At 48.9% G+C, this 14,407-nt stretch overlaps 1 protein-coding gene across 10 annotated transcripts in view; it reads left to right on the forward strand.

Annotated features, from left to right (window-relative positions):
- Nucleotides 1-14,407, forward strand: part of TRIO (trio Rho guanine nucleotide exchange factor) — a 371,525-nt gene that overhangs the window by 199,391 nt on the left and 157,727 nt on the right. For all 10 annotated transcript variants that reach the window (XM_030856581.2, XM_060295665.1, XM_030856580.2 and 7 more), the window contains 2 exons: nt 2,443-2,565; nt 14,033-14,224. In XM_030856581.2, coding sequence (XP_030712441.2) covers nt 2,443-2,565; nt 14,033-14,224 — 315 coding nt within the window. The remainder of the gene's footprint in view (nt 1-2,442; nt 2,566-14,032; nt 14,225-14,407) is intronic.

A 14,407-nucleotide genomic window follows, 5' to 3' on the forward strand; every position in this document is an offset into this window, starting at 1 on the left:
TACTATAGCTGTAGTTTAAAAAAAGAGTCTCCTAGTCTTTCATGCAGATCTGATAGGGAAGTGGACAGTGGCATAGATGTACTTACGTATCTCTCAACTCTTTTCAAGCTTAATATACTTGATCCTAGTCTTCTGCCTGGTGCTGGCCTCATATCGAAAGGCACATTCCATTAACTGTATCCGTTCTTTGAAGTTGAGACATCTTGAAATTATCATTGGGTATTTCTTTACGAGGGAGACAGGACCTGTGTTCTGTAATACGTAGTAAGAGACTGTCATATAAACAGCAGCTTGATATCAGGTGGTGAATGTGGTATTACCTACTAATGGTGATACTGAAGGTCTCTCTCTCTCTTTTTAATCTGAAGAAAGAAAAATAATATACTAAGTGCACTGGTTAAAAAGCAATGGAATATTCATAGCCTGTGCTACCAAAGAGCTTGACATTAGATGGAAGCTGTCTCTGGTGACAGTTTGTGGGTGGGGATGGCTTGTGTGCTCTATACCTGCCACGCCAGGATATTAAGGTGCTTGACAACTCACAGGCCCCCATTATTATCCCCACTGAGCAGGCGAGAAGCTGCGGCTCAGAAGGGCTACCCCGTGTCTGTGGGGCAGAGGGCTAGACGTGAAAGGTAAAGAGGGAGCTTTTCAGAAGGGCTGGGAGGTGGACAGACAGAAGACAAATGGATCCACAGTAGGAATCACTTTGATAGTGACCCCGGGTGACCCCGGGTGACTGGAAGAGCGTGGTGTTGACAGAGGTTCAGAAATAAACTGTGGTAATAGGGTAAGCGTGTACCTGTAGCCTGAGCAGCCACTGCGCTGCGAGGCGTGACCTCCGTACCCCACCCTGTCCTCCCACACGCGCGTACACACACACGCACACACACACACACCTGCTCATTCTACAAGGCTCTTTACAGAGGACCACCGGGGATTTATTCAGGTTCATGAGCCATTTTATTTACACGCATTACTGACTTTGCTAAGCCCTATGCAGAAAGGACCATCAGTCAGACCGGAAGGTGACTGGTGTGGAGCAGAAGAGGACGAGTCCGGCTGTCCCTGGACAGGCCTTTAGCAGCTGCCTCTTTTTATCTAGATGTCTGTCAGCACAACTGATCTCTCAGTGGTGGAGGTAACAAAGGGCAAGGGATCACTTTTGTAGCAATGAACCTCAAATTAACGCCCCTTTTATTTATTTACTTTAACTGAAATATAGCTGGCATGCAGTGTTAGGTTAGTGTCAGGTGTACTCTGTAGTGACTTGGCATTTGCATACATTGTGAAACAATCACCGGGTAAATTTAGTGCCCAGCTGTCCACACACAGTTATTGCAGTATTATCCACTGTCTTCCCCAAGCTGTGCATTGCATTCCCCACCCTAAGGCCCCCTTAATTTTGCAGTTAGTGGAGGGCTGTGACTGGGCCCCTTCCAGGTTGCCCTCTAGACCACAGTCCTAGCTGTGCGACTCCAGGCAGGTCTTTAGTCCAAGATTGTTTTGATCTGCATCCTTAGTTACCATGGCTACTAATTGCAGAATCCGAGGTGGCCTTCAGTACTTTGCAACACATGAACAAATGTCTTCAGATATTCAAATATCTTTTAAGGAAAGTTTCTGGCTAAAGACGTCACTGACTTCGTTTTTGGCTGGTTATCTCCTGTCCATCAGAAGGAGACGAATGTGTATTTGATGTTGTCTTAAATATGTTGTGTGATGATGTTGGCGTTTTGCAACTTCTCAAGTGCAGTAGCCAGTGAACTACTCAGCCCCAGCTGTGACTTAAAAACGTTGGGTTGCCCTGCTTTACTTTTACTCTTTTTCTTTAGTGTGGTGGATTTCAGCTAGCAAGAACTCTTATGTCTTTAAGTTCATGGGATGTTTAGCTTTCACAACCAGCTTAGTTTATAGAATGAATTATCCTCGAAGACCAGGACAGAGGCATTTAGCTGTTTTGTTTTCCTGGGTTTTACTTACATGTTTCAAGTCTTTTAGAAGAGACAGAAAAACATGAACTCTGTAGTTAAACTTCAATTGTCTGAGTTGTGAAGCTTTGAGCCTTATAAAAATGTTAAGTTAAATTGCTCCTCTGTGACTTGACTACCACTATCTCACACAAAACCCAGGCAGTTTTGTTGGCTCAGTCATGCATAAACTGAGGTGAGATTTAATTTAATCATTATTGCATGTAATATTTATACATAGACAGACTTGCACTATTAAAGTAAGAGCTGATTAAAATCGTGGTGGGAAAGCTGACAGAAGATGTAATTCTCAACGTGTTAGATTACTGTCCGGTTGCTCCCAATTTTTTTTCTCCCTTGTTTCTTGTTTCTTAGAGAGTTTAGATAAGAGACTGTATCGTTAATGGATAGCCCTAAAACTGATGGAGGCAGGCATGGTTTTTATGGCATGTATATCTGTATTTCATTGTAGGTGCTGGACTGGATTGAGAACCATGGAGAAGCATTTCTGAGCAAACATACAGGTGTGGGGAAATCTCTCCATCGGGCCAGAGCTTTGCAGAAACGTCATGAAGATTTTGAAGAAGTAGCACAGGTAAAACAATGGCTTTTACTATTTTCTTCCATAAATACCTGTGTGGTTGGTTTTGAATTACAGTTTTAACCCCACCTCTGTTGACTTAGCTTTAATGACGTAGGTTTGAAGGTGATTCAGAGAGAATGCTCAGATTTCAGATGAAGCTGTCATGGCCCGGCCGGAAGATGATTTAGACGGTTGACCCTTTCATAAATGCGGAGTTCTTGAAGCAGACAAATGTCTTGGATATTTTTGCCATATTTATGGTACAAGTGTCTGTTGACGAGTTTGTAAAATTCCAGTTCATAATCAGGGAATAACAGTCCTTGAATTTCTGTAATGATGGGCCAGCATTTCTTTTCCCTTTTCTATTTCTTTTAAAGTCATGTGCTTCAGAAACAGGAGGCAGGGGTGTGGTGTGTTAAGAGCATGAGATTTGTGGAGTTGGAATGTTGGCTGTAATGCTCACCAGCTGTGTGGCTTTGGAAAAGTCTCTTAACCTTTCTGAGCTTAACTTTTTTACCTGAAAAGTAGGCACAGTGAGGGCTGCTGGAGAGGAAGTAAGGTGTGTGTGATAGTGTCATGTATGGCATCTCGCCCAGGTCTTTCCCACATTGGTAAATGTGCCTTTCATTTAGTTTTGTGTTTTGAAAGAAAGAGGAGTGAAGGAGGGAGAAATTACCATGCCATGATATATATGTGGAAGCTATAGGAGCTAGGGTAGAAGTTGTTTTAAAAAGAAATTGTAGGATGAATCCAAACTGAGACACATTATGGTTAAAACGGAGGAACACCAAAGGCAGAGTCTCAACAAGGAGAGAGAAATAACAAAATCACAACCGTGAGAATGACTCTTAGCTGACTTCTCACCAGTAACTGCAGATTCTGGAAGACAGTGGGATGGAGACCTGAGGGAAAGGAACTCTGAACCTGGAATTCCACACCCAGTGGAGCTGTCATTCAACAGTGAGAATAAAATATAGACCAAGACCAAGAGAGTTTACCATTCACTTACTTACAGGAGAACTGAGGTGTGTAGTTTAGTCAGAGTAGTGGAAGCACCCACTGTAATTTAAACTCCACGAGTGCAGGGATTTTGTGTTGTTCACTTCTCTGTCACTAGCGCCTAGAACAAGGCTGGCGTGGTGCAGCTAAGCGTCCAGCAGTATTTGTTGAACGAGTTAATTTAATGAATGAAAAGGAAATATGAGAAGAAAGGCTTGAGGTCAATAATGAACACAGAAATTGGTAAATATGTTTGTAAATCAAAGGATTGACCATTTAGACACAAGACGGTAGAATTGGGCGGTAGTTAAAAACAAGACGGAGCAAAGCCCCGGAGCCTTGAACACAGAAGGTGGAGAGGTGTCCTGAGGAGGTTGGCAGGAGGTGTTGCTTATCTTAGATTTGTCAAGACAGGGGTGCGTGTGAGCGTTTTGGAATGACTACTAAATGCAGGAATAGAAAACACCGCTTCCCATAAGTATAAAGAGAAAAGAAATACAGAAATATTTCTGTATACAGAAAACCAGATAAGTAAAAACTCAGGAAAATGGGTCTAGTGGAAGCAAAAGAAAGGAGAACAACAAAAATCATGTCGGAAATCACAAAATAAGATGTAGCAATTTGTCCCCAAATAGCAGTAATTAAAGTCAATGCAAAATAGATTATACTTGTTAAAAGAAAGATTCTCTGATTGAATAGTTTTTTAAAAATCATACTGTGTATTGTTTTCAAAGGGCAAACCTAAAACATAAATACCCAGGAATTTTGAAAGTATGTAAAGTGTTAGAAGAAGATCCACCAGGCAAATATTAAGCAAATGAAAACTGGTATAGGAATATTGGTGTTAAGCAAATAGACGTGAAAGCATAAAGACGTCATTAGAAATAAAGAGAGCCTTCAGTTATAAAAGGGGGAGTGTCAATATACATCTAACGGTTTAGTCTCAAAATCTGTAATGCCAACATAAGCAGGAGTGGGTGCGTCCCTGGGTTTTACATGACAGAGGGTTCAGGAAACTGATGTGAGATAGAGTCATGAGATAAGAAAGCAAACTGCACTTCAGTCCTGTTCAGGGAAAATGCCTTTAAAAAGTTACCTCCTTTAGGGCTTCCCTGGTGGCTCAGTGCTTGAGAGTCCGCCTGCCGATGCAGGGGACGCGGGTTCGTGTCCCGGTCCGGGAAGATCCCACATGCCGCGGAGCGGCTGCGCCCGTGGGCCATGGCCACTGAGCCTGCGTGTCCGGAGCCTGTGCTCCGCAATGGGAGAGGCCACGACAGTGAGAGGCCCGCGTACCGCAAAAAAAAAAAAAAAAGTTACCTCCTTTACACTGTAAAAGTCTCTGTATGTAAAGTTAAAGTGACACCCAGCCTCGTGCATTCTTGATCTTAGAAGCGGGATGGAAGAGGCTCCGTGTTCAGCGGCCTTGCCGCACCAGGATGGGTCTCTGGATTTCTCTTTTCTGCATTACGTGTGATGTCCCTACTTAAGGTTGCTGGCAAATATTTTGCCTTCCTCTCGTAGCAGAAAAAATGTGGAAAATGTGTTCCATCTCCCCTTGGTTTTTCCATAAGATAAGCTACTGCTCTGTAGCCTTGTGGTTTGAGGATGGATGTGAGATTTGGATCCTCTGAGCAAAGACTTCAGGCGCCAAAGAATCTAAGAGGTGGGACTGCAAACAACCAGACCCAGAGCAGGCTCCTGCCCCAAGTAGCAAGGTCACCCGTGACTGTGGGCTCGGTTCCAGTGTGAAGGCGCTGGCCCGCCGAGTGTCCTCGTGTGCGTCCAGCACCTGTTGACCCCTGCCTCTAATTCCTGTGGTGCCTTCTGTGGCGACCCTCGCCCTATCTTTTCATGGTAATCTTACTTCTTCAGATCTAAGATGACAATCAAAGCCGTCAACACAGGGGCTCAGGGGGCAGCAAGAGGGAAACACTCTCTTCGTCGGGCACGTTTGCGTCTTGAGGTTTCTGGGGCGAGCCCCAGAGCGGAGGGAGGACTGCCTTTACCCCTGGTTCAGAGAAAGGCAGGGGCCTGTCAGCTTCCGCCGCTCCCCGGCCGGGTCTCACTGCTTTCTTATCATCTTTGGCATTTTGACCCTGGGACTCTAAGGGGTACCTGACCCTCTTTTCCTTAAATTGAGAGTCCTTAAGCCCAAGTCTGAACTGTGCATGAAAAAACAAAAACCTTAAACGCAAACACCTTTTGCTCACTTTGCAAACATCTGCACCCGGTTTCCCTCCCTCTGGTCTTCATATAATCACCAGTCGTGTGCCAGGGGTTCATTCTGCCGGGGCCTGGGGAGCCACGCACAGACACCCAGCCTCCCCTCTCCGCGGGCCTCTCTCCTTTGCAAACCCGCCGGGGGGCAGGCTCTGAGCGCTCCGCCCTGGACCTGGCCGTGCACTCATTTCCACCCCCTGCTGGGACCTGGCCCCTCACTTCTGGCCTCTTGGCCCAGCATCTCCAGCTTCTCCTTCTCTTCGTTCTTTTCCTTCTGGCATGAAATGTTTATAGGCCCTCCCGTCACTTGGAGAATGTCGCTTGATGCTGGTGCATGTTTTAGATACCGCTGGTTCAGAGGGAGTGTTGTGCACTTTAGCTCCATCGCCCCTGGCACCGGCCTTCCGGTTTCTGCGTCCCTGGCTGATAAAACTGTAGCCAGGAGGCACACAGGGACATGCCGTTGCCCAGAGTGGGCATTCAGCAGTCTGTCGTGGTTGGCTGTGAACGGGACCAGCCCCTCCTGTATGATAAATCCCCTCCACTTGCCTCAGGATGAAAGGCTCTGGTCCTTTCTGTCCGCAGACACACGTCCAGCTCAGTGTGTGTCGTGTGGCAGGGCCCGAGTGGTCCCTGATGGGGTTCTGGAGCCCAGTGCTCGCTGCCCATGTACCTGCAGAAACTGCGCATCACGGACCCACTTCAGGCTTTTTCTGAAAGGAACGTGCCCTGCCTCAGAGGACACCGGGGGGCCACCCTGGACCCCTCTATGATAAGAACAGATTAAGAGTAAGCTGGGAGGGGGCTGTAGACCTGAAGAAATAGAGTGGGCTTCTCTCTCTAGCCCCCCCAGCTTGTTTAATAAAGATTCTTTGAGGGGCATAAGAGGGAGGAGGGTAGGGTTTTAAGCCAGGAGAGGTCTGTCGTGTGAAGTGGCTGCACAAGGAGCCGGGCTTTATTAAGACCACGTGCAGCGGACTCGGGCTAGACAGACAGCGGCCTGGGTATCGAGCCAGATTACACTCTGTGTTTGTAGCTTCATTCATGGAAAGCTGTCTGCCTCTTCCCAGAGAAGACGACGTCAGTCTTGCTCTCGTGCAGGGGCGAGGCCACTGGAGGGAATGCCTTCCCCACCTTTCCTTCTCTACCCTCGCGTCTTCGATTGCTTTCTGTCCAAACAAAGTATAATACAAGTCCTACGGCAGAGGGAGGTCTACGGTTATGCTTTAGATGTATGTATGTTTTGGACAGAATGGCCTTTGGAGGCACCTTAAAAACAGGAACAGAGAGGCATCTTTAGTGCTTAAGAAAGAGCCTTTTCTCATTTTCTGAAACGTACTCACAAAGGTAAAACACATTTTGGGTTTAGGGAAAAGAAATTTCTTTTTCATAGTTAAGTTTAAGGTGAGTTAGTGTGTGTCTTGGGGTTGTGTTTTGAAGGGTTCTTTGTAAAATGAATTCTAAATTGTCTCTAGACAATCTTTAGTTTCAAGATATTGAATTAGCAGTTTATTTAATGAATTTTTCTTAAAGTCAGCTTCTTCAAAACATGACATGGTAAAGTAACATGACAGAGATTCAGAAACGAAGTGTCAAAAGTCTTATGGTTGAATTCATTTAAAACCTCCTAAATATAGATTATTGTGTAGAACGGTTCTAGTGTTCTGAGAAGGGGGAACCCGAAAAGAGCCTCTTGTGTCCTTGGCGGCAGCGAGCTGTGCAGCCGGTGTGACTTCTGCAGGCCCTCGACTTCGCTGCGAGGCCCCTGGTCTCAGCTGTTTCAGACACTGCTAGAGCCACATCAGGAAGCGTTGGACCATTTCTGCACACGGTTCGGCAGACCCGAGAACCCCCTCATGACTAATCTGAAGATCATTCCTTCTGTATGTCGTACAGTGATTGTTGAGTAGATAGATCCTATCCGATGACGCCATGCTGATGAATTTCTAGAGCACAGCAGACGCAGCCACGTTGCACGTTCACGCAGGAGCTTTAAAAAAGAAATGAACAATGCTTTCCACGTGAGGCTTTTTGCAAATGACTGGGCAAGGAAGGTGCTCTTTGACAGTCACCTGCTCTTCTACCTTCTAAATAATTGTCCAAGTTTAGCGTCCCTTTTTAGATTTAAAAAGCTATGAGTACAGCAGCCAGGAAAGCTGAGAAAATTCTGGTTCAAGGAAGAAGCTGGTTTTGAGAGCACAGAAGATGTCTCTAATAGGAGTCAGTACATCTCTGGCAGAGCATCTTCCCGTAGGTGCCTTCTCATGTCTGCTTGTCCCCTGGGATTCAAATCACCTTCCAAAGACGTAAACATCTCAAAGTTGTTCTCCAGGAAGCCATTTCTGTCAGTAACTTTTTTTGTGTGCGATATAATTAACGTGTCTTCCAGGATAAAGAAGTGTGGCATTCGGGAAAGCAGGAGACCTTAATCATTCATTCTGGATTTTCAGAAGCTAATCAGGCCAATTCTCTAACCCCCGGGGTCTCTCCTGAGCTCATTCATCTTTTGCAGGGAGGATGCTCTGAGCACAGCATGTGGGCACTTTCGGCACACCCGAAATTCAGGCGTGACATGCTTGTGTTTTCCTCCTTTCCTAAGATCAAGAAAACCCATCTTTTTTTTTTTTTTTTTAACCAGTTTCTAAATATAGCCTCTGGCCATCTTGCGTAAGACCCAGGCTGTAGCTGCTGTGGGTGGTAGGGAGAGAAGGTCTGATCCTCCTTTGAAAGGCTCTTCTGTTTCTTGAGACCTAGGACATTGTGCAATTTTAATTTATTTCTCAAGAAAAAAGGAAACTCTTTGGGCGCACCCCGGCCTGGCCCTACAGTATATCTCCTTCAGTCCTCGCTGCAGGGATTGGTACCCCACCCCATGGACCAGGAACTGGGCCCCGGGGGAGATGCCCTGGGGACAGGGCAGTGGGTGGAAGAGGGGACTCCATGCTCTTCAGACCCAAAAACAGCCTCCTTTGCTTGACGCCTCCTCCCTGCTGTAAGTCTAAGATTGAGTGACTCAACCTTCCCTTCTGAGAGGACCGCTGGCCGAGGCCTTTGTTTTGGGGACAGTCCCAGCTCTCCTGACTGCTGGCTGAGTTTCTGCACCTCTTTGTCTCCGTGTTCTGGCTTACAAAGTAGAAGTGAAATCGTGTCCTTGTCACAAGGCTGCTTCGGGGCACAGAGCAAGTGCTCCAAAGCTAGTGTTTCTCATCCGTATGTTTATGAACACACGGAGATCCATTTCTTCCATGGCCAAAGGATCCAGGGTAGGTTCTGTGCACAGGGAGGCCTTGGCCTTGGGTTTCAGACAGGCCGCGGGCTAACCCTAGCTCCAGCAGCACCTACTGCTGTGCCGAGGGAGAGCCACGGAGACCTTCCTACTGGCTCAGGGTCTTCAAGCGTAAAATGAGAGGTGAGACGAGATGAGTGCTGTTTCGTGTCCCAGATCATTCAGAAATGCACGTCTTCCTTTGGGACGTTGATTTACCTGCTGGCCAAGAGGCGGAAAGCCTTCAGAATTGGCATGTGTTGGGAGGCTCTGTCACCTGCAGATCCACTTACTAAACTCGAGAGGGAAGCGGCTTCACGGCTATAGAGACAATAGATGCGAGAACAGGACTCGGCTCTTAACAGGTGTGTACGTGCAGCGTACAGCGTGCTACGCTGTCTGCTCCGTCCAGCACCGAGGCCCCGTCGCGCCTCTGCTCAGAGCTGCAGAGCACGGTCCTGGGAGGCCCCACAGGGAAGCGTGGATCCCCATAAAGCCACCACCCCCAGGAATGTCACCTCACTGTGCGGCCTCTGATGAGCGGAGGCCTCTGGGGGCAACGTGTGCAGAACCTGCCCAGCAGGAACCTTGAGGCTGGTAGCTGCCCATCGTGAGGAGAGCTTTCTCTGTGCCCAGGGGCTGCGCTGAGGGGCCGGAGGCCAGCCTCCCCGGAGGGAAGAACTAGGTCAGGGGTCCGCAAGCGGTACCGGTCTGCGGCCTGTTAGGAACGGGAGGTGAGTGGAGGGCAGGCGAGCGAAGCTTCCTCTGCCGCCCCCATCACTAGCGTGACCGCCTGACCATCCTCCCTCCATCCCCCGGCCCCATCCGTGGAAAAAGCATCTTCCACGAAACCGGTCCCTGGTGCCACAAAGGTTGGGGACCGCTGGACTAGGTGACAGAATCTGTGGACAGTGCTCAGGACCTGTTCCCTAGGTGAAGGCTGTTCTTTAAAAATCTGCTCTGTGTGTGTGTGTGTACATACATACACATCATATCTTTTTAATAAACTTTCTTAGACAACTTTTAGATGTACAGAAAAATGGTGGGGCTTCCCTGGTGGCGCAGTGGTTGAGAGTCCACCTGCCGATGCAGGGGACACGGGTTCGTGCCCCGGTCCGGGAAGATCCCACATGCCACGGAGCGGCTGGGCCCGTGAGCCATGGCCGCTGAGCCTGTGCGTCCGGAGCCTGTGCTCCGCAGTGGGAGAGGCCACAACAGTGAGAGAGGCCCGCGTACCACACACACACATAAAAATGGTGAAGATGATACGGAGAATTCTCATACCCTGCACCCAGTTTCCCGTTATCAAAACTCACACCGTTCTTTAGTGCGGTACATTTGTTATCATTAATAAGCTAATATTGATCTAATATCATACTAATAATATATAATATTATACGAATGTAATATTGAACCGATACTGTTAGGATTAATAACTAATACTGATGAACTGAAGTCCGTACTTCGTTCAGGTTTCCTTCTTTTCCCCCTGTTCGGGGCCCCATCCCGGATCCACGCTGCATGTGGTTGTGAGGCCCCCTGAGGCTCCTCGTGGCCCCGACATTTTCCGTCGCTTCTTTTTGTGTCGTCGTCGATGGCTTCCTTATCCCTCATCGTTACCGCATCGCTGTGATTCTCATTCCTAGTTTAACTCCTCCCTCGTCCGTCTGGCCACGAGGAGGGCTGAGAGGAGGGCTGATCCTATCCAGCCTGAGGCTGTGGGTCACCACTGCGACACCCAGGTACTGACGTGACAGTCTTTCTGTCCTGTCCTTCGGAATCTCCCAGGTGGTTTGATAATCTGCGTGAAGGGCTTCTTGTCACAAAGTCACCGCTGGCCAGAGTCGCGCAGGACGGAGAGTGGACTTTTCTGAAAAGTGCTTTTGTCGTTCCAGAACTCTTTTGAAGTGGGCAGGTGCACTGTCTGCTCTGCGCAGGAGTCAGGACAGCTTAGCTTCCCAGTGGGTCACGGTGAATATATACAAAACCCTTTAACTGTGCTTTGAAGCTCTGCAGTCAGATTGGGAATGACTGCTTTTCAGATGAGGCCACGTAATTGATTTCAAAGGCTCTGTAAAGTGTGCACATAGACATTTTCCGAGTCTGGCCATGTCGGTCAGTCTTACGGGGTTCTTTGACGTCTCTCCCATCATTTCTAGGAGTTCTGAAGGATCCTTTGTTAGTAGTGCAGAACATTCTTGTGAGACTTGGATAGTACCAAGAAAGAAAAGTCCCCTGAAGATGGTTTTCCAGAGGGACAGGGAGAAGGGGGTGACTGTCAGCCCTGCAGTGTGTGAAGCAGGGCGGCATGAACCACCGTTGTGAGGGGTGAGCTGAACAATACACTGGGCTGTTGAAAGCCCAGGCCCCTGAGGCAGGCCTGGATGCGTCCCCCTCCACCACCTGCCAGCCTTGGCCTCTGAGTCTTGAGATTGGCCTCCTGGCCTCAGTCTTCTGACCTGTAAAAGGGGCTGTGGTTAGGATCAGACAGCTCAGTGTGGGGGAGGCCCTTAGACCCACGCCCAGTAAGTGCTCCTGCCAGGGGCACAGTTGGAGCAGGGAGCCATCGACCTATGCTGGTGACGAAGAGCAGACCGCCCTCCAGCTGGTCTTTATTGTCACGTTTAAATCCCCTGTCGACACTGTACCCCCTCAGAGCCTGCCCAGGACGGACCGCTCCACCCCACCCCACCCTGACGCTTGGGCCTCGCGTGCTCTTTAAGTGTGCGTCAGCGTCATTTTTGAGATCACCTCATACTTATCACACTGAATGTTACTCTGTTGTAAAACTTTTTTAAACTTGCAGAAGAGTTGGAAATACAGCACAAAGAACCTACCCGCCACGCTAAACCATTGACTCGAGTGTGTGTTTCCTACCAACATCCTGCTATACAGCCGTAATACCGCCATCAAAATCAGGAAATTAACACTGACACATGGCTACCTTCTAACCCTCAGACCACCGTGTCCTTCATAGCTAACGGATCCAGTGTAGAGCCACCTGTGACATTTAGTCGTCACATCTTAGTGTCCTTCAGCCTAGAGTCGCTCCTTGGTCCTTCCTTAACTTCTGTGACATGACATTTTGGAAACTCTGAGGCCCGTTGTTTTGGAGAATGCCCCTCACGTTGGGTTTGTTTGATGCTTCCTCATGCCTGTACTCTGGTTATACGTCTTCGGCAGGTGTATCCCGGGAGTGCTGCCGTGTCCTCCTAACTCTGTCCCTTCAAGGGTTGCACAGTTTAATCTGTCCTGTTACCTGTGGTGTCCACTTTGATCCCTGGGTTAAGGTGGTGTCTGCCCGATGTCTCCGTTGTAAAGTGAGCCGTTCCCCCTTTGTAATTAGCAAGTACTTTGTGGGGAGGTACTTTGAAATTCTATAACTATGCCGTCCATCCTCCAGTTTCACTTTCTGTGTCAGTCGGGACTCCTGGTTTCCGGTTGAGTGGACGGATTATCCTCCATCGCTGTCACTGTTCCCTCTGATGCTCAGATTGTCCCTCGTTTGGCCAGCATGCGCCTCCTCAAGCTGGCTTCTGTCTCCTGTCCACATTGTTCTTGGGCTTCTCCTTGCTTTGGGGCACGGTAAGATGTCGCAGATTCATCTTGTACTTTGTCTCACCCCAACCCTGGAGTCCGCCATTTCTCCACGGAGCCCTGGTTCCCTCCAGAGCAGAATGGTGCTTACAAATGGAGATCTGGGTGCTACCATGCTTAGTGCTGCTGGGCCATCGCTGTTCCCAGGCCCTCTTGGTGGATGGGGGGCGGGGGCGGGACATGAGGGTACGTGCGCACTTACACACGTGTCTCTTGAAAACCGTGAACTTACGTGGATCCTCCAGTTCCAGTCCAGTGTTGCAGGGTTGACTCAAGTATTCTCCTTCTCCAAAATGAGGAACCCGCCTCTCATCATCCTGATGCATTGGCTTATTAGTAGGTTAATACCCCTGGAGGCCACCAGTCTCCACCTGGGAGGCTTCCCAGTGCAGGGGCACCCCGTGCCCCATCAGGCTCGGACTCCCCACAGGGGCGCCTTCGCACACCTGGGGCCACCCCCATCTCACCCATGAGGTGCCGACCCTGCTCGGCTGTGGGGCTGAAATGCTGGGGAAGGAGAAGGACGAAGGGCTCAGCCAGTCTCTCACGGGGAGCCGCATGCCTCTTCTGGGCTTCTCGGGGCCTGAATTCTGTTCTTTCCTGCACTGAGGTCCCCCACCCGGCTGGACTGCTCCCCGTCCCCGTCGGCAGCCCTCTGGCCAGCAGGTCCCTCGAACACTGTCGGGTCTCTAACAAACCTGTTGATTTGAGGAAGCCATTTGCAGCCTCGCTTATCAAGAATTAAAACAGTAATTTTCAGAGTATTTTAGACACCCAATTGATACTCAACTCTCAGCTCTCTGGCTACTTTATTGCCATTGTAGTTATTATTTCCTTTTTCTTTAAAAAACGTATCCCCCGAAGTAGAGGAAAGATAAGCACAGAATTACTGATAAGTAGAAACATGTGAAAAGAGGCAGCAGCTTGTGTTTGTTTGCAACGTAACTTTTCACTTGATCTTGGGGAATTATCCTAAAGCGGCATATCATACTGAAAGACACAAAACTGGAACTCTGCACTCTGTCATAAAACCAGGAGAAAAAGTGAGGTAGGCGTTTGTGGCTACGCGCTGTCTTCTGGCTGCGCGGCAGCAAAAGGCCCAAAGCCCTTTATGAGTCACGAGACGGCCAGCAGCTGCCTACCAGATACCCCATCGCTGCCTCAGACGGAAGGGCTTTGCCGTGAGGTTCAGGGTTTAACAGCCTCAAACGAGAATGGAAAAGGCTGCTCATGGAGATGTTCTGAACTCCTAAAATCATCTCTTCCCCTCCTCTTTTCTCTGTTTGATTTACAGAAAGGAACATCACACGCTGACTCTGTTCCAGTGTATTATGGCTCCCAGCCTGGCCAGTTTGTCTTTTATTCACCTTCTGTGTCTCTGAATGTTCTCTTGCGCAGAACACATACACCAATGCGGATAAGTTACTAGAAGCAGCAGAACAGCTGGCTCAGACTGGGGAATGTGACCCGGAAGAGATCTATCAGGCCGCCCATCAGCTCGAGGACCGGATACAAGATTTTGTTCGGCGAGTTGAGCAGCGGAAGATCCTCCTGGACATGTCGGTGTCCTTTCACACCCACGTGAAAGAGGTGAGGCGTCCGGAGGCAGAGACGGAGCCCCGTCTGGAAGGGCCTCTGGACTCCGGGGAGGAATGAGGATGGGCGTGATGTGAGAAAGTGGACCAGAGGTGGCCGTTTGCGCTGGTGGGGGCAGGGCTGGCCTCCTTGCTGGCCGTCCTCGCCACGGGGGCACACGCGTGCCATTGCAGGGGG

Source organism: Globicephala melas, chromosome 3 (genome assembly GCF_963455315.2).
Source record: "Globicephala melas chromosome 3, mGloMel1.2, whole genome shotgun sequence".
NCBI classification, from domain to species: Eukaryota; Metazoa; Chordata; class Mammalia; order Artiodactyla; family Delphinidae; genus Globicephala; species Globicephala melas.